This window comes from Hypoxylon trugodes (assembly GCF_022578975.1).
Source record: "Hypoxylon trugodes strain CBS 135444 unplaced genomic scaffold F4822scaffold_8, whole genome shotgun sequence".
Lineage (NCBI taxonomy): Eukaryota > Fungi > Ascomycota > Sordariomycetes > Xylariales > Hypoxylaceae > Hypoxylon > Hypoxylon trugodes.
Window position 1 is genome coordinate 1,682,648 of NW_026250023.1, and position 24,702 is coordinate 1,707,349.

Sequence of the window (24,702 nt, forward strand, 5' to 3'; positions counted from 1 at the left end):
CCTCGGCAGTAATATCTCGGTATATGGGCGATTATGTACTATCCTAGCTTGTGTCTGTGTAGGACCTCCACGAGCATAAGAGCGTGAGCGCCCCCAAACATTCCACCTCGCCCCTCTAAGATCAACCATCTTCAAGTCAAAAGCCTACTAAACATATCACCCAAGTACCTTCGTCACACAACACCACCAAAATGCAGTACAAGACCCTCGTCTTCGCCCTTCTTGGGTTCACTGGCATCGCGTCTTCCATGGTTATTGGTATGTTCCCCCAACCTTACGTAGGCAGCCATGTTCATTGTTATTAACATATACCACTAGGAGACCGAAGCACCAGCCTAGCCACCCCCGAAATTGAGGCAAGAACCCCACCATCTATTATCGCCATCGCCGACGAGGTCGACGAGGCTGACGAACAGGATGCGTAAATATAACGTGTCTTTCAACACGGTACGAACTTTAGGAATGCGCCACGTTCTCCACGGATGGATTTCTTGACGGACTTACGCGTGGGTTGGGGGAGTGCTGGGATTTTATAGCGTGAATGGAGGCTCTATAGGAAGAGATAAGGTTATAATCTAAACAAGTTAATACTCAGATCCCACCAAATACTTGAATTTGTGAATAATCCGAGGACAAATTGTTGCATGAAAACTTACAATATTGGCATCTGTGCCTCATTGTTTTTTACGACTTCGTGATAAATACCGTATTAGTATATCGTAGCTTAGGTAGGCTTCATTAAGATATCGACCAAAAAAAGTGATGGCAAAAAAGATACGCCGCACACATGCGGCACTGAGAAATTAAGCCAGCGGGCCACCATTACATCGTGTGTGCAACCCGGAACATTCTGTTTTAGATTAATACAACCGGCGCTTTTCCATCCAATACCAAGCTCCGCTCAAAAATAGTCCTATTATATAAAAACCCACAGCGCGAACTGACCTCTCCGATCCATACCTTATGTAAGGGGGGATTAGGTAATTAAGTCAGCTTACCGTAGCATCGAACGCGACGCAAAAGTTCCAGGGCCTATGGGTCTGATTGGGCATCTTATACCCTGTCCCTGAAAGTATTCGAAAACCCGTTTAGGCATTCCTCGGAGCATTATCTGACCGCTTTAGACTTTTGAGATAGTGTGCTGACTTACCTGTCTTACGTCGCCCAATGGTTCCTAATTGAATCCTCGGTAGGTAAGTGGTCAATGAGATTGCTGCGTTTCAAATACAAAGTGAATCATGCTATGCGCCAAGAAGGGATAGCTGAAGGGGAAGAAATAGAGATGAGGGTGGGCTGAGTTGTAGAATGTGTTGATGTAAATTTTGAGTTGTCCTATACTATGTTATACTTCCTTAATAGGTCCCTTGAAGTAATGTCGGGCTCGCACGACGTACCAAACGATGCTAAATATGACCACGGCACCATAGACAACAACACTCCAATTGAGTTCCTCTGCTGTCGGGTGGTTTGATTGAGGCCAGAATGACCAGAATAATAAGAAGGTCGTATAGACACAGGCAAACGCATTGTTAATTGTGCCGAATGGTTCGGGTAGCTTCCAGGGACCCCAGACAAGTTGATCGGCGTGGATGGGACTGATATCAACACCTGGCACGTAAGGTTGAAAAGCGCCCGTGCATCGACGCCATAGAAGTAATCCGCACGCGAGAAGGTATGATGAGTATATGGCTGCCAGTAGAAGTGAGAGCAGCGCAGATAGTACTACTGACGATCCAAGCACGATGAGTGAGATCAAGACCGTAATTCCCATAGTAGCCATAATCGCGTAAACAGGAAGCGTATTTTGGTTAAGCTGGTGATGAATATGTTAGCAAAAGCGTATAATTAAAGCGAAATGTTTGCGGTAGTCACTTACCCTAACCAAATACTTGTCAAATGGCAATCCCTTATCCCGCGCAAAAGACCACAGCATGCGCGACGCAGAGGCATATGTGCTAATAGAACTAGCAATTGCCAACACAAGTATGATCCCCGTCATAATACAGGCCCCAGTAGTTGACTTCACGGCGGACTCAAAAATCTGGAGAAACGGATAGAACATAGTATCCGCAGCGGCGATCGCAGTATCTATATCGCTAATGCAGAATAGTAGCGCAATAACCATAGCGAACCCCAAAGCTCCATTGATGAAAATGGTGTAGAGTAGCGCTTGTGGAACAACAACATTGGCTGATCGGACCTCTTCCGACATATGAACCGCACAATCTGCACCCGTAAGAGTACTGGCGACAGTTGGAATTCCGACGAAAAATGCTAGTGCTTGAGTTGGCCATCCGCCGTTATTTGAAAATGTAGTAAAAACCGCGGCTGGCTCATTATGAGGTGCGAAATAAACCAAGGGGATTAACACGCCGAAAAAGCCAGTGAGGTGAAGAATCAAGACTAGACCCTCGAATTTGGCTAGCACACGGCCGGTGGTTGAGTTGATTATTACGGAAAACACCGCTGCAGCCCACATGATCAGGACGGTGTGCCATGGTATCGCGACATAAGTCGGTTTGGCCAGGACCACAAGCCCTTGGATGATGGTCGCTACAGAGTAACTGGTGGTGATAGCGATGACTTGCCAGGCCAGAGTCGTGAGCCAGGCAGTCAGGTAAGACAAAAAGTTGGCGCACCACTCCGGTGCCATCATAGCAACCCAGTGATCTAGGCATCTTAATATTAGCAACGCTTTGCCTATCATATAGTAGACAAAATTTCGTTAATAGAGAACATGAATCTTACATTGCCCACCGGCCGTCGGAGCTGCAGAGGCCAACTCAGCGACAACAGCATAAACGGACGTAACTCCCACCCAGCCGATTAAGAACGCCCAAATAACACCACCAGGACCACCAGTCAGAAACGTTGGAACCGACGTAACCAATATACCTTCCCATGATAGTAGAACCGAACATGAAAGTCCTAAACTCGACATAAAACCGAAGCTACGATTAAGCCGTGGCCTCTTCCCGAGGCGTCTAAGAGTCGCATCGTCATTTGCAGAGCGACGGTTACCGTTAGAAAAATCGGACAAGGTAAAAAGTGTGTCTGAGTTAGTATGTTGAGTGGTGTCGCGAAGCTCGATGGACTCGCCCTTAGACGTGTGGTCCATTTGGGCTCTACAACAGTCAGAATGACAACGGTTGGATGAAGGTGAGGGATTATTGGGATTATTGAAATGGAGGAACAAGTAAAGAATGTTATTAAAGGTAAAGAAGGATGTCGATCTGGGGAAAAGATCGAGAAGCAATCAGCGTCAGCAGTATATTTCTTCGGCGACTCATAGAATACGGCGTTTGCATAGGACTCTAGTACCCCTGTCCCTTTTGCTTTACAGGTCACATCTCCAGGGTACGGCGACCGGGTCGTCCGATCTCGTCCGCATTTTCTCAGCCTCGGATAACCCGTTCGTCAAATCCTAATACTAGGTAGGTTCTGAGGGTAATGCATCATAACCATGGTGAAAATATGAAGACATTGCCTCTACATAGTCGATTTCTAAGTGTTATTTGGGTAGAATTTTGTGAACCGCGATTGTATTGAGTCGGACATTTGCATGGCTGCTTACTTCCCACCAAAAGCTACCCCTGGTATTGGGCGGGCCGAGGTTGCATTGCTTGGGGGTCCTGAGAAGTTATGATTGGAAGGTAGGAAAAAAAGCAAAGAGACCTGTAACAGATCGAACCCAACCACCGAAGGGTCAATCTCACTCATATATAGCCGGGGCTACCGGCACACGACGGCTCAGCACGTACACCAGTCTACTGAACGAAGTGGACTGTCATGCATGAGCTTCGCGAGAAGTTCGACTATTTCCGTGATTTTTACGTCGTTCAATGAGCCGTTAAATGACCATTGGCAATCCGTGGTTATTGGAGGAACGTAAAGCGGGATTTTCGAGCGAGCTCCACACGGGAAGTGCTGAAAAAGCGCTCAGATCGTCAGCTATCTTATATACGCCACCATGGCTGCCCATAGGACGAACCCTGGCAACCTTGACGGATGACCGTTCCTTATGTGACAGTGGCGTTGGTACCCGGATAAGGACCTAAAGGGCTCCTGTTCATTCGTAGCCTGTCAGTAGAATCAGCGACTTCCAGCTGCCAAGTATCAACGCCTGTAGTAAATAATCCAATAGCTGTTATTGTATTAAATCAATTCAATATGATCGCGATCTATGATATATATTAAGCTTTTCAAGATCATAATCCATGAATCAAAGAAGAGAGATTATCTTGTAAATAATCCCATCGTAAATAGGTAGGTGGATAGATTTTCCCTTCCAGGTATGTAGCCATAGCCAAAAACCACATTCGAAAAATCATGCAACGAATGCAAGCAAAACTTACCATTTCCAACGCCGCATTCAATCATGGCGATCCCAAAATAAGTAAAGACCGAACCGACCGACCGACCGTGCCATGCTTCCCAATTCCGATACTTCTTCTAGACTTATACATCCAACATGCTCCTGATCTGTTGCGGGGGTCCGCTCGTAGACAAGCCACTAGCTGTGCTCGAGCTTCTTTCGCTTGTGCCCGGACGTCGAGGTGGATCACTAGTGACCTCAAGACCTCTGCCTCTGCCCGCGGAAGTATCTGCATTTGCTTCGGCATTGGCATTTGGGAATAGCAGGCTGGCGGCCACTTGCACTGTGCGTTCTGACCTTCTTCGATCTGACTTGCCTCCATGAGGCGAGTACGGAGGTGGGGCAGCTGCACCACGAATGCTACTGTGGACACTATTTGTGCGACGCATCTCGTTCATTTCTATCGTGTTATTTCGGTTCTCAGCTGCGGTTTCGGCTTCTTGGGCTCTTCGCTCAGCAAGCCTCTCGATTTCTCTTGCGGTAGGACGTCCACCGCCAACTTCACGAACATTTCGCATGATTCGGTCTCGCATGTTGCCCGCGGACACATCGCCATTAACTCTGCGCCACCAAGCAGGTTTGCGAACCAAACCAAGTTCCTGATCGATAGCCTGTCCTCGCTCCCGACGCTGGCGAATCAATTCACGGTCTTCATTAGGACGTGTGAAACCGCCGAGGATCTGGACAATGAGGATTAGAAGGGTTGGTGCGTAACCTCCAAGATACATGGCTAGTAGATTAGTGCCAACTTTCAGAGGTGATAGATTGAAGTCCCAAGCGCATAGACCTTGGTACGCAACGACGGCCAATGCCAATGGGGTCATGAGCGTGAAGCGGAATGGCATGTATCCCCAAAATCCAATCGCACGGTTAAAGAAACCACGATTGCGCGGCTCGTAGTGTCGGATGGAATGCCAAAGAGATACCATAGTTGTCAACCAGCAAACGAAGAGACAGAATGTTGCCGCCTTGAACCGACCATCTGTAGCAGCCGGTACTGCGTCTTGTAATGTTTGTTCGGGAGATCGCTGGTGTTCGATCGGGGACCAATTTCGTGGAACAATGAGGAAGAAGTTCTGTAGAAAGATAATTCGATTAGCGCATGATCTATGTATAATGGATTCAAGGTGATAAACTTACCATCCATAGCCAAAAGTAAAAGAACAATGGAAGCCAGAATTCGAACATTCCTCGCTTGTCGTTCTGCTTAAGAACGAAAGGGTTCGGGTCGATATATTGGCGCTCCATCCAACTACCCCAATGCCGTACGCCCTCCCAGACTAGTGCCATGATACCCATTTGCATGAGGAACCAGAAGAAAACGTTTAGCACAATGGGAAGTTCCGGTACGCGGTATCTATCGACGTCGATTCCAGTAAAAAGGGCGACGAGAGAAGTGGCGCAGACGAAAATTGCCCAGTACCATTGCCATCTCCTACCAACCGGATAGAATCTCTTTTCGGCTGGAAGATGTAGTTCACCATGTTTCTTCAAATTGACCAATACGAATACCAGAGACAGTGCGAAAACCACGGCAAATGCGATTCCGATTCGCGCTCGGTTGCCGATGTCACCCGTTGCCGAATAGCACGAGGTGCTGTTAAGAAACGTGCCGTTCGCTAGGACGGAGGTCGGAGTGTAAGGCGAGTCCATAAGCACACATGATGAATCGTTGGAAAGTGTGAAATTGGTAGGATAGTAGGTATAATTCCAATGGTTCAACGTTGTCAAATTAAAATGCACGTTATTGATAATTGTATCGGTCGAATTATCGCCTATTGGCAATGCGCGTAAGTTGAGGTGGAACGACATCGTTGCGGTTTGACGGTTTTGGCCGTTATAGAACGGGTCACGCGGGGGTTTTCTTGTCTCTTGTTATTCTCGTTGTATTTGAAGCAATACGAACGGATTGCTTCGTTACAAGATCGTAACGAAATTCAAGACGACATTGGGAGTATCGTTGGACGAACGATACAAACGCGACGACGGAGAGAAGGGAAGAAGGAAAAAAAGAAGACGGTTAGGTGGTGGAGTTGGAGGTAAAAAAGAAGGTTAGAAACGCTAAAAAACAGCCCGGAGCTTCGGATCTCATCGCAATGTTAGTTTACAAAAAGTCGCTCAGCGACCGGGTGATCCCCACAAATATGCAGCCCGATAACTCAAAAGAGTTACGATAAGAGGCTTGTTCTATGCCAATCGACGTCATCCCGAGAAACCGCGCAAAATCCAGCGAGAATACTTAGGTACGTATCTTTTTTGGTGTGGATTTTCGTGTCATTCGCACTTGATCCATGTTCCTTGTTCATTACCCAATTGGGTAGACACCAATAAATCCCGTTACGCAGGGACAAATTGGTTTATTATCTTGAGTCTGTTCTTAAGGCTTCACCACCATCCTCCATATACCTACTTATATACAGACATACGGATATGAACACCCAAGAATATACACCAATCGTCAACTCTTTAGCCTAGAAAAGGAAGCTCATTCCTTCATGTACGAACAAGGGAAAGTATTATGGAGGCCGATCTCATTCCAGACCTCGTCAAGGGTGCCGGGTTACGACCCCAATTTCCAAGACTCTTGGCTTCTTAGCTTTCACGCTATTTTTGTATAAACCGTCTTACCAACTCGTAGATCTTCAAGACACGATCTCCTTTTTTATCTAACACTCGTTTTCTGACCGTTGAACGTTGAATCGTTTCAACCTCCTTTGCTCGGTTTCCCCCTCATGCTTTCGCTGTTGATATTGCTGTTTCACTGACGATAAGTAAACTATGCGGTCGAGCAATGTCCTTCTGTCGGCGTCTGTAATAATCGGGCGGGTGCTTGGCGACTCCTGTCCCAGCTATTCGAATTATGCTCTATCGCGAAACCCTCCTCTAACAACCGGCGCCTACAAGCTCGCGTACCAACGACCGACTCCAGAATGTCGAACTTTCAACTCGAGCGGTGTGGAAGATGCTATTACACGCATGAAGAGTGCTATCAAAGATGAAGAATTATTCCGACTCTTCGAAAATACCTTCCCGAATACCCTCGATACGGCTATAAAATGGCGGGGAGTTGCTGCGAATAATTCGAATGAGGAACTAGCTTTCGTTATCACCGGTGATATCAATGCCATGTGGCTTCGTGACTCGGCGAACCAGATAGCTCCGTATAAGACCGTGTTGAAAAAGTCGACAGATGACATCGCCTCGGTATTCCGTGGCGTCATCAATTTACAGGCTCGATACTTAATCATATCGCCCTACTGCAATGCCTTCCAACCACCACCCGAGTCGGGCATGAAGCCGGACTCGAACGGCGGTATATACTCGGTTACGCCGTCTTACGATCGTGATATAGTTTACACATGTAACTTCGAGCTCGATGATTTCGGTGGCTTCTTACAGCTTTCGCACGATTACTATACTGCAACAGGGGATGTGGATTTCTTTGGCAAATTTCAATGGATCCCGGCAGTGCAGTCCATTCTAAGTGCCTCAGAAGCAATGCGACAACCTACATATGGGCCTGATGGCAAGTGGATCCGCCCTGCATACACATTTCAATCGCAGACAATGTCTGCATCTGGGACTTTAGGTAATAACGGTATGGGAAGTCCCGTAAATGATACGGGTATGGTACGATCTCCCTTCCGACCGAGTGACGATGCGGCCATATTCGACTTCCAAATCCCCGCGAACATGATGCTATCAAGATACCTAGAGTCTACAGCCGAAATTGCGGAACAACTCCCAAACGCCCCTAAGAGTTTGGCGCGAGAAATGAGGGATATGGCTTCCGAGATCAAAGCAGCTATTCAACAATGGGGTATTGTGAAGGCACCGAACGGACGGGAAGTATTCGCGTACGAAGTCGATGGGTTTGGAGGCCAGAATTTAATGGACGATGCGAACGTGCCCTCCCTACTCTCTGCGCCATTCCTAGGATACTTGGATAAGGAGGATCCGATTTATCAGAGCACCCGTGCGTTTATTCTTAGTCGAAGCAACCCCTGGTGGTGCTCTGGCCCATATATCAACGCGATTGGCAGCCCCCACATCCGACCCGGCGCTGCGTGGCCTATGGCAGCTATCATGCGAGTAATGACCACAGACGATGATGCGGAAATCATAGCGGCTGTCAAAGAGGTGCTTAGCACGACCGATGGATATGGTTTAATCCATGAGAGTGTTGACAGCTTTACCCCGAGTAGTTGGACACGCCAATGGTGAACGCCCATCAATCAATGTTGAAAATTAGTATACTAACTCAGACTCATAGGTTTACATGGGCTAATGGTCTTTTTGGTCAAATGATTATGGACCTAGCAGACAGGAAACCACACATTTTGAAAGAGAGCTTCCAACCTTTCTTCATAGAAAAGAATTAGCATTGTTTTAATGATACCATATTGTTATACCCAATCACAAGCCATATTGACTAATTACGCCCCTAACCCCTGTTTTTATACAGCTAACGATTTTTTGAAGTCATTCACCTGTCAAATCACAATAAGATTGGGGCCGTGCAGCCAGGAATTTGACGTCCAGATATCATGGGGACGGCTCAACAATTCAGCAATATAGTAAAACTCTTCCCCGAACCCTATTCCTTGCCACAAGTGTCAAAAGTCTAAGCACGGTTAGCTTTTAAAGATAGTTGCAATATTTTCCTGGCAACACCTTGACATCTATCAGAGGTTCCACTAGCGGCCCGGTCGAAGTAACGCACCAACCCCTATTCTCACTTCATAGGAATATTATTTAGAGACGCTCTGATCTCTACCCTCCTAAACGAAGTAATATTGCTATGCTTTAGCTAAATCCTCAATAGTACAAAGGATACGCACGAACATGGACCTTCTAAGTTATTCCCCTGTTTACAATTACACCCAGAGCCAAATAGTATGACGAGAACATTGTCAATTGTTTGGAGCAAGTATGCTATGCTCATCTGCGCTTCTAGCGAGCAAATAGGCCCGGATTCCAATTATCCTAGACCATCCCTATGCAAAAACCCAACTCCCAATAACCAAAAACTCCAAAGCGCTATGCATGCAATGCCAGTAATCCACAGGATATTCCCCATTCCAAACTCCTAAATAAATCACCCTTTAACTCGGCCGACTAGTCCTAGCATTGCCGTTGGTATGCCCTTCAAAGGGAGTGAGTCGCCCCCCGATCGCGATCTCAAGCGGGTGTAAAGGCCAACTGCTGGGGTTTTCGAGCATGAGCCCGCGTCTCTGTAACTGGAGCGAAAACCCGTAGAGACGGTTGACCTGGACCAAAGAATCCGGTTCCGACTGGGAGACTTGGTCTTTGGTGATGGTTAGTTTGAATGAAAAAAAAAAAAATAAAAGGGTGAGAAAAGGGGGGTTAAAGAAAGGGACGACGACTTACCCCATGCTCGCAGCCACGACATTAACATAAAGTGCGGATCAAGCCAACCACATTCTGAAAGCCCCTGCACGAGATCGCCGAGCTTCGCGGCGTGCAGCCAGTCCTCGAGTTGGTGATGGGCTATGAAATCGGCGAAAACGGACCAGTGTGCTAATTTCCGCTCTAAGTAAACCGAGAAATCTGTAATTGGTTATATGTCAGTAAATCCTTAATCTTGATGTTAAACTTATTTCCGTCTTTAATATTCGCATAGACGTATCGCGTCTTAGTGCCCGAGTATTGTTGTGACATCAGAAGGATCGAAAGAATAGAAGACTTACCAATGGTACCCGGTGGTGGCGGAAGACCTATATTCAACGCGAAATCTTGAATGAAAAATGACGGAGGCATTTGAGGGTAAGGGTCGTCCAGAAACGTCAAAATTGCTATCCGGAACGCGGTTAATCTGCTCAATTCAAGCGCTGGATTTCCTACAGGCACCTGGGAGGGACCCCGGGGAATATACGGTAGCATTCCCTGGGGAATCCCTTGTGGTATTCCTTGGGGGATTCCTTGTGGTGTTACTTGCGGAATCCCCTGTGGTACCCCTTGAGGGATGGGCTGCGGCATCCCCTGGGGGGCCTGGGGAATCACAGGTCCCGTCTGATTCGAGGGCCCCGGCGCCGGTCCCCTGTGAGGGAGAGAGATTGGGACCGGCCCCGGCACCCCTGGAGATGGACCCACCGCCAGGACCTGTTGCGGCATGGGCGGTGGGACGACAGCTGGCGTTAAGCTGACTCTTGGTGGTGGAGTTGTTAATGTGGGCGCCAGTGGAAGTGATGGTAGAGACACCGGCGGAAGCTGTAATACCGGCTGTGATGCTGATTGTAATACCGGTTGTGGTGCTGCCGGTTGTGGTGCTGGCTGTAGTGATAGTTGTGGTACTAGCTGTGGCGATGGCTGCGGCGATGGTATTGGTGACGAGCCGAATAGCGATTTCATAGAGCCCACTGGCGAAGGTGGAGGTATGGGACTGGGAGCCCGAGTCTCACCCTGGGGGGTTTCAGAGATCTTGGGCCAAGTTAAAGACATTGTTGTTGTAAATGTGGTGGTTTTTTTGTTCGATAAGAGAAGACGAAAATTCCAATAGAATTATATGGAAGATATCTGATTCGTGTTTTGTTTCTGAGAAGATGGGAAGAAAGGAGGGAGAGAATATGAGAGGTTTTCGACTTAAATATTCGTACAGAAATTCCTAATCAGTCCCTGCGGTAGCACTTTCAGAATTATTCTCAGGAACCAGAATAATTACCTAGATCTATCGAAGGTAAACATCTGTCACAGTTCCACCCGGATATGCCTATTTGAAGTTTACTTAGGTAAAGTTCTATAGCTAGAAAAACTACGAGTGATAACGTGGTTGGCAGCCTACGATCAACGCAGGAACAGCTTCAATACCTAGGTATCATCTCTATCTACCTAGATAGGTATGTTTAGAGCGTTATACCAGTCTGAACGTTTTAAACTTTTGTTTATTACTTACTTGAGATGTGTTAAGCACGGTTTAGGTAAACTTAGTTTGCTTGATTGTCTGGTTCTACCTAGTTTATTCATATGATTATTTGAGTCAAACATCAATAACAAGAGCTTACTTTCAAAAGTTAGGTATCGACTATTGTTTATTGTTTTCTGATGGGAAAGCAGCTGTATTTCTCTGGTAGCTGTGTTATTGCAGGGGTACACTGGCTCCCCTACCTTTACACCATTGTTGATATTCCAGAAGATTAATTTGATAAAAGAGAATGATGTATTCTGCAACGTAAGGGATATAATACAGGATTTGTCACAAATCTAAAACGATATTAAATTCCACGTCTTGCAACGAAGTAACTCTGACCTGGCTTCGAATAACCTGGGTTTCCAAAAACCGATAGTAATAATTCTTAAAACTACTGAAATAAAGTATTACCTTAGTGACTTGAACCTGTTGCCACTGTCCCTATCCACAACTATAACTACCTGCGAGGCAAGGAGATACCCAAATCCGAGTTCTTTAATTAGACCAAGCCACCGTAACCCAGGAATTCGCTCGCCGCCTTGCGTATTCCCTCTCTGATTTTTTATATGTGCCCGGAGTTCGGCTACATCTACTGCTATAGGGCACTCCCAAGACCGATACTGTGTTTTGGGGTCACCGATAGGGTGGGTACTGTCAAGCGTAGTACCCTCGGTTTGCACGGTGGAGCTAAGAACAGACTCACCCAGCCATTGTGTGGCTTGCTCAGCTGGGATGAGGTCAATGCGACCCTCCCAATCGTCCATATCAGGTACTTTGCCGGAGACATCAACGAAGCGAACGAACTCATCCAGCAGTGCATGGCCGGTTGTTTGAGTAGATGGTAGGAAACGATAGACGTACGACGGCACTCCTAAAGTTGTCGCTGAACGTTCTAGGATGCGCTCACTTACCCACCGAGTGGCGACGTACCCATCAGAGCCATCCGCAGGGGGTTCCCGGATTTTGGCTTCAGTCGTATCGCGAGGTAGCGTGCCCATGGTTGAGATATAATGAATAGGTATTTTCCTCGGCCCTGCCAACTTGACAAGCTCCCGTGTTGGGTGAACATTACTGGGGTGGAGTACGTAGTAGCTGTCCCAGAAGGACTTTGCGGCTCCCATATGTAGGATCACGTCCACTTCGCGCGACAAAGAAATGAACTCGTCCTTTGTAAGCCCAAGAAGCGGCTCCGAGAGGTCGCCATTGTGATATACTACCTTTTCGGAAGGGTTAAGTTCTCGAGGTTTTGGTCCCAACGGCTTATCGCGTACAGCGATGCAATGAATTCGTCCGATCTCTGGGTTATCCACAAGCTGGGGAAGAAGGTATTTCCCTAAAAAGCCCGTTGCACCTGTGATCGCAACAGTGATGGGCTTTATTTTCTCCCCATATCCATTTTCGTGGGGGACAACATTCGCACGATTAAGAAACTGGGGAATGGGTGGTGGCAACGTCTCCTTCTCCCAGTCAATTACGCCGACACCGGAAGATTTCTGTATCTGGCGTGCCATTTTCCCGAGTGTACTAGAACCCAACAGGTCAACAAGACGGATAGCGACATGGAAAGCTCTGTTTATTCGCGATTGCAGCCGGATGGCCAACAGAGAATTTCCGCCCACGAGGAAGAAATCGCTCGAGGGTGTCAAAACGCGATCAATTCCGCGTGCGCTTTGACCCCCAAGGATTTCATGCCATATCGATTTCGTCCGTTCTATAATTTCGACTAGATGCTCGGGATGTTCCTCTAGATTTTCCCGTGCTTCTTGCGATATAATTGGTTTGGTTTGGTTCGGCAGTGGCATATCTGTTAATGCTTTTCGGTCTACTTTCGAGTGTTTGGTAAGTGGAACCCGGTCAAGTGGTATTGCCACGGCAGGTATCATATACTGCGGAACAGAAAGTTGGCTGAGGAGATGCTCTAGGAACGATTCTTTCACTGTGGCACTGGGATCACCGGAGTTCTGCTGTAGAAACGAGGTCGAAAATACGACGTACGCGACAAGGAATTGGTGTTCGCCTTCGCCCTGCAGAGTCACGATAGCTTCTCGAAGTGCACCACCCGCGGCGGCGATTATGTTGTTCTCAATGTCACTTAGCTCAATTCGCAGTCCTCGGATCTTGATCTGTGTACTCCCTTCTATGCGGTTGTGAAACACCATAGCACCGTCGTCTTGTATATGTACGATGTCTCCCGTCCTATACATGCGATTCCAGCCGTTGGTTAAGTATTCGGACGAAGCGAAAGTGTCCGTGACGAAGCGTTGCTCAGTGAGTTCTGGATCATTGAAGTAGCCGAGGGATACTCCGGCCCCACCGATGCACAGTTCTCCGGGCATGCCAACCGGCAATGGGTTTAATTGTTTATCAACGATATATTTGGAATAATTTGGTAGCGCATATCCGCAGGGGATATTATCTCCAGCCTTCGATGAATTGAGATCATCTTCAACAAGGCGGTAATCAACTTCCATTTTGGTTGACGAGATGCTGATTTCAGTTGGGCCATACGAGTTGAATAAACGTAATTGGGAAAGACCGAGATCGGAAAAACCGTATGCTATGGTCTTCGACAGCGGCTCGCCACCTGCGAAAGCGAATCGCCATTGTGAAGACTGTTTGAGGCTCTCGCTACCGTATTCCAGCCACAGAGCATATTCAGACGGGGTGGCTTTAGTATAAGTGATGGAATGCTGGTTAATGAGGCGACAGATCTCAATAGGATCGCCACGCTTACTCCATGAAACTACATATACCATGCCGCCATTTACGAGGCCCGTGTATATCTGATCGGATGAGTGGTTGAATGTAAAGGAACTTTGTTGCAAGACACGTTCTGAGCCCAGCCCCCACTTCTTAGTGTAACCCTCGATCTCATTCCGAAGGCCTGAGTGTGTAACCATAATCCCCTTGGGCGTACCGGTAGACCCGCTTGTGTAAAGGATTGCCGCGATGGATTCCGCGGACGCAGATATTTTCACATGTTTCGATGCACGGCTACTTAGATGGGATAAGTCGATGATCGAGGCACCGGGAACTCCTAATTTTGGTACGTCATCGAGTGTGGTAGAATCGACGATGATAGCGGAAGGCTCGCAGCTGGCAGCTACGGTGGCCAATCGTGAGATAGGGTTGCGTAGGTCCAACGGCACGTACGTTGCGCCAATCCACAGGATGGCTAACATAGAACAAACCCAATCTGAGGCTGCTTGTTGGAAAACGAGTACGCGAGAACCGGGACCCGCTCCTGAATCTTTCACTGCCTCAGCGATAGCTTCAATTCGCCCGATCAAGTCCGAATACGTGAGTTTATTACCCAGGTCGTCCATAATGGCGACATTATCCTTATTCTCACGGGCGACATCTTCGATTCTATGGGGAATGGTTTCAGGCCAGTCACTCTTCAGGGTTGGGCCTATTAGACAGCGGGTATTGAGTCAGCACGATCCGCAGAAGGCGCGAAAACGAGGTTAGTTTGGGGTTACTCACCGTGGCCAACTTCGATAGCGCGGGAAATCTGGGCCTTACCGAAGAGCGGCATTGTTTCTAACGTTAATGAGATATCTCTTGTGAGAGTATCAAGGAGGTGAACGTATGTCTCCAGTAGCAGATTTGTTGCCGTCTCATCGTAGAGACCGCTCTGAGTTCGGATTGTTATCAGTGAATCCGCACCATCTATACCATCTGTTACATCGAGCGTAATGTCATACGCGGTACGCCCCGGATGCCAGTCCTTGACCTCGAATTGACAGTTGCCGAATGGGTGCTTCTCCTGGGCGCCCTGTCGGAAGTCGAAAAAGGCTTGAAAGAGGGGGCTATGTGACGAGGAGCGAGCCACGTTAAGCTCGTTGAGTAGCACGTCAAACGGCAGCCGCGAGTTCTTTAGAGCTGAGTAAGTCGTGTTTCGGGCTTCTGTTATAGTGTCGGCAAAGTTTTGATTTGGCAGTCGTTGGAACGTTAACGCAAGCAGGTTTAAGAAAAATCCAATGCTTCCCATAACGTCGCTATCATGGCGGTTAGCATCGGCAATGCCAATTACTATCTCATCGACTTGGGCGTCAGCATCTACGAAGTCGGCAAGACCGAAGAGCATCATCTTGAATGCGGCTAAGTAAAGGTGGAACGGTGTGCATCTTTGCGCCTTCGTCACGGACTTGACACGTCCTTGGAGCTCTGCTTCAAGCCGGACAGTCATCTGGTTGACATCAAATTTCTTCATGGGTAATCTTGAATTGATCCGCGCCATAGACAGTAATGGCAGAACCAGTGGCTGCTTATCAACTGGGAAAACGCTCCGCCAATACATCAGCTCGTGATCAAATTCTCCTCTCGCAAAAGCTTGCCGCTGTTTCGCTGAGAAATCGGGATACTGCCAAGGAGGCGGACCAATGCCTTGGCCATTATACCCCTTTTCTAGGTCCGAGAGAAGAACTTGGAGGCTAACACCATCCATCAATATATGTGGGTAGCTCACTAGGAGGTAGTGTGATGACGGCCACAGTGTTAAGACGACTATCCGTATTGTATCACCATTTTCTAAGTCAAAAACATGGGCTTTCAGATTGGTGTATTCAGTGACAACTTCGTCAGGAGATTCGATCTTCCTGTGCTCAAGTCGAAGAGGGGAATAACCTATCGGCAGAACTTTTTGGCAACCTTCGTCTGGTTCTGTCTCATGAGGGACGAAGCATGTGCGTAGTGCTTCGTGTCTTGCTATAACGATGCGAAACGCTTTCTCGAGGTCGTCGATGCGCAGATTGCCGGTGACCTGGTAAGACACAGTAATATTGAAAGTTGTCGGGTCATCAAGGAGTAGTCGAAGGAACCAAAATCTTGACTGCCCGAATGAGAGCTGCTCGTTACGTAAAAATCGCCGTGGCTTCGATATCGGACTTGGTTCTGTTGGGGGGTCGGACTCCGCGTCAGAGATAGGGGAGCGCACCGGAGTATCATCAATGTATGAAGCGGATGTTGCTGAGCTAGTATCGTATGATGGGGTTCGGGCTCTTTCCACATTTTGAATGTGATACTTATCCTCATCCCCAACTTGCGGCTGAGGCATAAGGTGGGATGCTTTGGTAGAGTCTGTAGTTGCATTGCGTTCCTTGGATAACTTGTCTAGCGCCTGTTGAGATAATTCTGTTATCGAAGCTCCGCCAACTATCGCGAGAACCGGAATATCGACTTTCAAGTGCTTAAGAAACCAGGATCGTACTTCGACGCCAACGAACGAGTCAATACCGAGTTCAAGGATGGAGCCATCATGATTAATTGGCTGATCGGGAGATATCTGTAACATGATCCGCATCTTTTCTGATAAATGATCTAATATGTAACTTGTAAGCTTAATTATTATTAGGAAATGATTTGGATATATATAGGTACCTTTTATAATACTTAACGCCTCCTCCTCAGACGTCGCATTCGAGAGCTGCACCTCGATCGCAAGGGTCAGCTCTTTGTTTTGATTCCTAGTCTCAGGAGAACCGGTCTGGACGATGCAATGCGAAAGAAAAGGGTTCTCAAGCCATGGTAGTTGACTATTTTGGTCTATCTTATCCTGGTAGATAGTTTGGAGGCCCGTCGTTACGACCGCCTCTGGAATATCATCTTGGTCTTTGCTAGGGTTGGGATAACCGGCTAGGATAGCCTCGGCAAACATCTGATGGAAATCACTTTCAGATATTGGCAGAAAACCAAGCCTAGTGAGTTGGTCTGTAACGGCCTTCCCTGCAGTTTCGACGACTCCAATACCGGCGACCCGTCCGATATCAAGCGCAGTTGCAGCTAGGCCACGTTTCCGTCTTTTCCTAGCAAGCCCATTGAGGTAGCCATTTGCTGCCGCATAATTGGTCTGGCCCGGGTTCCCAACTACACAAACTAGAGATGAGAACAAGATAAAAAAGTCGAGAGGTTCATCATGAAAAACTTGGTCAAGGTTGTTTGAACCAATAATTTTTGGATCGAGACTCCTATTCATCGCTTCAGTAGACATGCCTGAGAACAGACCGTCTTGAAGTACCATTGCTCCGTTCGCTACGCCCGCAATTGGAGGACAGGTAGCCCTGATCTGCGCGATGACGTCGTTGAGGCTGTCGATGCTCGTGATGTCCGTAGTAAAAACTTTGAGTCTTCCTTGGAAAGACTGCAACCAAATCTCATCTACTCGAGGGCTGCGACTTGCCAGACAGATGCATCCTGCTCCTTGGGATAACATCCACTCGCCAAGCGACTGACCAATCTGGCCACTTAGGCCGACGAGTAGGTATGTCTTTTCCCTCGAGAAGAGGTCTCGCGCGTCCAATGGCTGGAGGTGCACTTGGAATGTCCCCCCTACCGGCCAATGGATGACACTCGCTGGCTGGGTTGCAGCTGTTGCTTCTTCTGGCGAAATGATCAACTCTGGAGTTATTGTCGCCGCTCGCAACGTTATTTTAGCATTAGAGACGGCATCTTCTAGTCGAGATAGCAATGCATCCCGATCATGCGACAATGCAGTTACCACCGATTGATGCCGAGTAAGGTCGGATAACATAATGCATTTGTACTCTAAAGGTAAGGCATGAGCGATGTTGTGGCCCAATCCGACTGCGTTTGCGTTGACTTTCCAAGACGTGAGATCGAGAAAATGTGTCACATGGAATCGTTGCAGTAATGCCTTCACAACATGCCTCGGTGTGCGGGCATTCAATTTGATCAGCATTGAATCAGGAATTTGAAGCGTATCGCCACAAGATGTATCACATGTGAAAAAGATGTGGACTCCTTTAGTAGCTGCTCGTCGCGATAAAGCTCCAACGACGGGATGATCTTCAATTGAGCAGTGTACCAGTACGCGATTACCTGGATATAGATCCTCAACTACAGCTGCAGCGATAAGTTCACCAGCAACGGCAAGCAATAAGGAGTTGGTACCGGATGTTTGCATCAAAGTGCTTCGGTCGTCAGCGTCTGTATGATCCGCATCAAATGCGATCGTGCTTGCAATTGGTAATATCTTGTTACAGTTGGTCTCCGAGAGAGCAATGGAAATTTCGCCTGTTTTCTCATCGTTGCCTATGCTAAGGAACAGAAAACCACCTATTCCGACATTGAGTGCCATCAAGCTTGAGCTCGTAACTCGGAGCAAAGTCCCAGTTTCTTCCTGTTTCGGGGGAAGAATTTGTTCAACCAAGCCTGCCGCCGGACGCTCAGGAGATAATTGTGGGATTGACACGTTGGCATCCAACACAGGCACTGTTTTAATAATAGTACGCCTGGAAGCATTCAGCCTCGCATCTTGGGCGGCATTTACTATCAGGCGAGGAATTAGTAGTCGTCCCTCGTCGAGATAAACCTCGAGTTCCTTCGACCATAGTAACGGCTTCTCCTTCGATTCTCGCCATTTACCGAGAACAACTTGCCGCAAAAGATGTTCAGCAATCTGCTTTGGGACGTCACGATTGTTTTCAAGATCTTTTGGTGCGATATCGAAGTTATTAAGATCGACGTGTTTTACCTCATGTCTAATAGCCCTACAGAAGGCAGTACTCGCTGCATGATACGGTTGATCTATGCGACTGCCGACCGTAATCCAAAGTATGGTCTTTGCAAGGTCGAAAAGACGTTGTAGACTGCTCATCTTCTCGGCTGTTATCTCCTTAAAAATTGGGTAGTCAATATCCACCAAATTGATGAATGTGTCCATAGGGTCTAGAGTAAATGATTGAGCTGCGGTGGGTAGGTCATCAAGAATTTCAATGTGTCGGCAAAGGGGGTTAAGATAGTTAGCCACCCCTTCGGCAATTTGCGAACTCTCCAGGGTCCTCGTGCCAAGAATAACAACTCTTTCAATATAGATGGGGGATGGTAACGTAGACAGTGGTTTTCGTAAAAAGTCAATCCTATCATCGGTAGCTTGCGCTGTTATAATGGAGAACGGCCACACTGTCGTCTCAATATCGGGGGATGTGGTATCAACCCCTGAGAACCCGCTATTGCGCAAAATATGGTGAGCTTGGACGTTCTTGGCACTGCCCAGTTGCGGACGCAGCCAGAAATCAGAGAAACAGCCCATGATGGTGTTAAATCGAATCGACGCTTCGTCCGACACCTCCGATAGTATAAGATGCCCTCCAGGTTTTATGAGCTTTCTAGCATTTTCTAGTGTCTTTTCGATTGAAGTCTTGGTGCGGGAGGCATGAGATACGACAACAATATCATACGAAAACAGCCCGAAACCTTGGGATTCAGGTGCCTTTTCCATATCCAAGACCATGGAATATACTTTATCACCATATGTTCTGTAATTATCTGCAGTGCTGGAGGTATTATCTGATGAGTCGATAAGGGTGGAAGATGATATTGTGTCCGCAATGCCCTCGGCGATCGTTTTAGGACTTCCGCCTGGCCCCGCGCCTAGTCAAAGAGTGTCAGCAGTGTCTATTGGGACGATGTACTTGATACCTTACCTATTTTGAGAACTTTGGCATGAGGATAGCGATGTGTAATCTGCTGCAACATACGTGTCAAGAACTTATTGTGACTCGCACACCCGATACCATCTTCGAAAAAAGTAAGAAGCTTTTTCTGGACATGCGCTTCGTTAGGTTTGTGAGATTCGCCACGTAGAAAAGCCGGCATGATCTCGCCAACGGTCGCAAGAAGCTTGATGTCGATATTCTCTCCGTATCTAAACGCGCAAGGCCTTCGATCAGATATCAAATCCTCCAATTAATTATCAAAAGTGTACACATACCTATTAATCAATTCGTTTATATCTTTTTCGCCATCCTCTGACCATGCTTTGTTGATGTGAGGATGTTGGCCACGATATACAGCGGAAAGCACATCGTCCATGTAGTTTCGCAGGCGAGCGTGGTGAGGCTGACCTCTGGCCCATTCTTCGTCGGTTATTTCCGATTTCCATCTCCGAAGATAGTAATAGGCGATCCTCTCGGCGGCGATAGCTACTTCGGATTCGTAGGCGGATGGACGAGCGTCGCCCAATGCCAATGCCCCGTCTGGTGTTGCGACGCCCCATTTCGTGTAGGAGAAGAGATGGCGGTCGTCTAATTTTGATGCTGGGGCGATTGGCTTCATGGTGAGACCTTCGATCTGAACCATTCCGTACTGCCCTCCTTCATCGAGAACGTCGATATTGGCTTTCAGCGACTCGGGTTCTTCATAAAGTCGTGTGGAAACTGGTACTTGACATCCTGAAGTTGGTAGCGAGACGCATACCTCTGGGTTTACTCGAATGCTCTGTATAGAGGTAGGTACGTGCAAAGACCAGAGGCGCCCATCGCCTGGGGCCGAATAAGCTAGTATAGAAGCCTGAAAGGCAACATCTAGCGTCGTCGGATGGATTAGGTATATGTGGGGGTCGGCTTCCGGGTATGAGTATGTGTCTACTAAAACGGAAGATTGATTCAGCTTCCTCTTCAAGGATGACATTGTCTTAAAGGGGCCAGAGTAGTCGTATCCAAGGTCTGAAAGAGAGGTGTAAAATCGCTTCGTGTCGATTGTGGACATGGTGTTAACGTTTAGTGGGGTACATGGTAATGTTTCAATATCTGGTGTTCCAACTGATATCTTAATGGTGCCTTTAGCTGTAAGTTCGAGTTCCTGTTCAGATCCTGTATTGGCTACCAGACAGGTGTAACACGAAAATTGCGCGTCAATGGACTGTCCTTGACTATGACGAACCACCGTTAGTGTGATGAGCGTCTCAACGCCGGAATTCGATATTTCATCGAACACGATTGGCCGTAGAATAGAGAAGTCTTCGAGCTCAAGAAGTTCTATTACCCCGCCAGTCCGTGCCACAAGAATTCTAGCGGCCTCCAAAGCCATGCAAACGAAACCCGCCGCGGGAAAGATGACCTGCCCCTGCAATCGATGGCCTTCTAGCCATGGTATCTCGGATGCTTTAAGTATATTCGTCCAACGTAGATCTTGAGGGGTGGAGTCCGGCGAGAATACACCGAGGAGTTCATGAAAACGTTGTTTTTCCTGGCGCCTCTTTCGAGATCTGCGTGACTCGTGCCAATATGCCCTTGTGTGATTCCACTGATACGATGGTAAACCAACTACCAACTTTGGTCGTATCCGTGGCGAGGGTGTCCCGGCGCTCATGGCTTCATCGTAAGCCCGAAAATCAACAGCGTGTGCTCCCAATTTAGCCCATACAGCGCCTAGAGCATCTGAGAAGGCTTCAATATCGTTCAACCCTCGACTGAGTACGCCGACGTACGGAAGCGACACCGCCGCTGGTAGCCGCGCTTCGGAAAGTGTTTGTGTAACCGGACCCTTGAGTGCCGGATGGGGTCCTACCTCAAGAATCAGGCTAAGTTGGGGGTCATTCGTCACAGCATTATTGACAGCTTCCATAAATCGAACAGTTTTCCTCATATTGTCCACCCAATAAACATCTTCAAGGCCTTCTTGAATCTCCTCCCTTGGTTCCACGCTCGAAAACCATCTACAGGGATTACCACCTCGATCTCGAATGACTTGAATCTCGCAAGTCTGTAAGGAATCGAGATACGGGTCAGAACAGGGTTCCATATGGTGAGAATGATAGGCTGTGTCAACTTTTAACAGCCGCGCAAATTTCTTCTCCTCTTTGAAGACTTTCTCGGCATGAATGATGGCGTCTGCATCGCCTGACAAAGTTACGCTTGCCGAAGAATTGTGGGCAGCGATGGCAAGCCGGCCCCTGAATGCTGATAACTGGATGAGGCCTTGCGCATCTTCTAATGACGTTCCTACTGCTAGCATCGCACCTTTTTGGGTGCAGTTTTTATGAGTATTTCTTGCCAATCGAGCATGTATCCCACGGTAGTACGCAATGCGTATAGCGTCGCGACTAGAGATAGTACCGGAGGCGTAAGCCGCTGCAATTTCACCCGAAGAGTGACCTACGACGGCAGAGAACGTGATGCCGGCCATACGTAAAAGGTCTACGAGTAGGATCTGTACTGCCGTGCATAACGGCTGGGAAAGCTCTGCTTCGAAAACACGCGAGCTATCAGCTCCAGCGATCATTTCGCCATGCAGTCTCCACAGCGGCTTATCGGAGTATGGTAGCGCGTCGAGCGAATCCTGAAGCTCCTGGACTCTCTTGCGGGCAAAGGCTGATGAACGTATCAGTTGGCCGCCCATAGCGGGCCACTGCGCGCCCTGTCCGGTAAATACACCTAGTATATGACGCACAGCTGCAGGGTCAGAAGTGGAGGTAATGCCTAAGCCCGCGCCAGCTACTTGGTCTGCCTCGCTGAGCTTTATATCTATTTTAGCTGTGAGTTGTTCGATCGTCGTAGCAGAGAACGCGACCTTGACGGGGAGTTGGCTTCTGCGTGTTTGTAATGTCCAAGCCAGATTTGAGACGCTAATATCATGGTGAACCTTCAAATGGTTGCGATATGACCTTAATTGGTCTTTGAGAGAGGATGTAGATGCTGCGGAGAAAACGAAAGGGGTAAACTGTAAGTGACCGGCGATGTTCGCGCTATCATCTTCTATTTGTGGTTGGCGGAATTCTTCCAAAATGGCATGAGCATTGCTACCGCCAAATCCTATTGAATCTTGTTAGCTATATGTTCTACAATTCCCTTCAAGCATCATAGTGGCTAGTCACTTTCATGTAGTTATGAAAGCACTCACCAAAACTATTAACGCTCACCCGCCGAGGAACACCGTCAGGAACCCTCGGCCAAGCCTGTTGGCTTGTCGGAATGTGCATGTCTCCGTAGTAAGGCTCGATGGCTGGATTTAGCCGATTTAACAGGAGGTTTGGGAGGATAACCCCTTTCTGGATCATGCCGGAGCCCTTAAGAAGGCCTGCTAAACCCGCAGCACCTTCCGTGTGGCCGATGACGGTCTTAATAGATCCTACATATAAAGGCTCGTCGTGACTCTCCGGCCGCTGGCCAAAACAGGCGCTGATAGCAGCGGCCTCTTTTGGGTCACCCGCTGGCGTGCCGGTTCCATGCGCCTCAAAGAACTGCGGTCGGTCCCAAGGCTCCTTTTCCGGGTTCAGCCCGGCATTCGCATAGGCCCGGCGAATTAGCTCCGCCTGGGCTTCTGAGCTGGGCACCGTGAGGCCGTTTGAGCGGCGTCCATCTTGATTAGCACTTGTCCCGCGAATTATGCATTCTATATGGTCGCCGTCGGCAATGGCATCGCTAAGCCTCTTTAGTACGATAGCAGCGACACCTTCCCCACGACCATAGCCATCCGCATCCGCATCCCACATGCGCGATCGGCCCGAGGGAGAAAGCATTTGCATATTACTTTCCGATATGAAAACTTCTGGTCCTAGGATGACCTGTGTACCACACGCTACCGCCACACGCGATTCTCTGGCGCGCAGTGTCTGTACCCCTTGATGTACTGCGATGAGGCTAGACGAGCAAGCCGTGTCAATGGTCACTGTACACTTCAGAGTCATTATGTGCCATCTTTGGATTCGAATGCGCCCGGATATGAGAAAGACAGGGGGTTATGAGAGTAGAGTACAGGGGGTGTCTGGGAATTTAACGGATGCGATGTTTGATTGTCCGTGTTACTTACTCGAAGGGCCATGCCAGTCATAAAAGTACGATATTCGATTCGAGATTATCGCTCGGTTGGTTCCTGTCGCAGCGTACTTTGGCAAAGAATCCAAGTCCCTCATAAGCATATCGTTGTAGTCAACACCCATAGTGCCCACATAGACCGCTGTGTCGGACACACGCAACGATTCCAGCGTGTGCCCACCAGATTCGAGAGCTTCATAGACTGTTTCCAGTAACAACCGTTGCTGTGGGTCTATGGAGTCGGCTTCATGAGGACTGATATTGAAGAAAGGCGCGTCGAACACGCGTATATCCTGTTGTAGCAAGTATGCTTGTTGGACATTGGTGGTGCCATGATGGCCACCATTAGCATGGTAAAAGCTCCTCGTGTCGAACCGATCTGGTGGGATATCTTGACACACATCGCGAGGATTCTCGAGGAGCTCCCATAAAGCTGCGGGTGAGTTCGTACCCCCAGGGAAACGGCAGCCACTGCCTACAATGGCTATAGGCTCTGGTGAATTAGAGGAAGCCATCGCGTGTAAGCCCCCATTCGAATTGCTTTGGTTAGAGCACCAAGTAAGAGCGAAGTCTGTAGGAATAAGATATGCACTCAGAGACTTGGATACCTAGTTGAATGTTCCCTAGATGTAATGGAGAGTACCGATACGTACCCAGTACAAACGACCGGAGTGAGCATGGATCCCACTCGTTAAGATCCGGCATATGGTAGCTTCGGTCGGCTTGGCTCCGACTCGCCGGCCCATGCTAGCTATTCCTGACGAAGGTATATACATAACCGGCGCTAGGTAGATCTTTGCCGATAGATACGCCACACATCTGTGGGTCTGGGTAGGACTCTA

At 48.1% G+C, this 24,702-nt stretch overlaps 5 protein-coding genes across 5 annotated transcripts; 2 read left to right on the plus strand and 3 right to left on the minus strand.

The window, feature by feature from the left end:
- Positions 1-191: 191 nt before the first annotated feature.
- On the plus strand, positions 192-425 carry F4822DRAFT_432501 (uncharacterized protein; the record flags this gene model as incomplete). The annotated part of the gene is made up of 2 exons (XM_051461662.1): positions 192-258; positions 319-425. 2 exons carry the CDS (start codon positions 192-194, stop codon positions 423-425), a joined length of 174 nt encoding a protein of 57 aa, XP_051311421.1.
- A 917-nt stretch (positions 426-1,342) lies between these two features.
- On the minus strand, positions 1,343-3,118 carry F4822DRAFT_432502 (amino acid transporter; the record flags this gene model as incomplete). Its single annotated transcript, XM_051461663.1, has 3 exons — positions 1,343-1,813; positions 1,877-2,670; positions 2,749-3,118. The coding sequence occupies 3 exons, from the start codon at positions 3,116-3,118 to the stop codon at positions 1,343-1,345; spliced, it is 1,635 nt and encodes a 544-aa protein (XP_051311422.1).
- A 1,277-nt stretch (positions 3,119-4,395) lies between these two features.
- F4822DRAFT_350364 (uncharacterized protein) lies at positions 4,396-6,656 on the minus strand. The gene is made up of 2 exons (XM_051455944.1): positions 5,516-6,656; positions 4,396-5,451 (listed from the first exon to the last, which is right to left on the minus strand). The coding sequence occupies exons 1-2, from the start codon at positions 6,185-6,187 to the stop codon at positions 4,459-4,461; spliced, it is 1,665 nt and encodes a 554-aa protein (XP_051311423.1). The 5' UTR covers positions 6,188-6,656; the 3' UTR covers positions 4,396-4,458.
- A 35-nt stretch (positions 6,657-6,691) lies between these two features.
- F4822DRAFT_413811 (glycoside hydrolase family 125 protein) lies at positions 6,692-8,975 on the plus strand. The gene is made up of 2 exons (XM_051459072.1): positions 6,692-8,595; positions 8,649-8,975. Exons 1-2 carry the CDS (start codon positions 7,154-7,156, stop codon positions 8,755-8,757), a joined length of 1,551 nt encoding a protein of 516 aa, XP_051311424.1. The 5' UTR covers positions 6,692-7,153; the 3' UTR covers positions 8,758-8,975.
- A 2,735-nt stretch (positions 8,976-11,710) lies between these two features.
- Positions 11,711-24,375, minus strand: F4822DRAFT_432506 (uncharacterized protein; the record flags this gene model as incomplete). Its single annotated transcript, XM_051461664.1, has 7 exons — positions 11,711-14,715; positions 14,790-16,625; positions 16,686-19,697; positions 19,751-19,986; positions 20,038-22,858; positions 22,947-23,714; positions 23,856-24,375. The coding sequence occupies 7 exons, from the start codon at positions 24,373-24,375 to the stop codon at positions 11,711-11,713; spliced, it is 12,198 nt and encodes a 4,065-aa protein (XP_051311425.1).
- Positions 24,376-24,702: the final 327 nt, after the last annotated feature.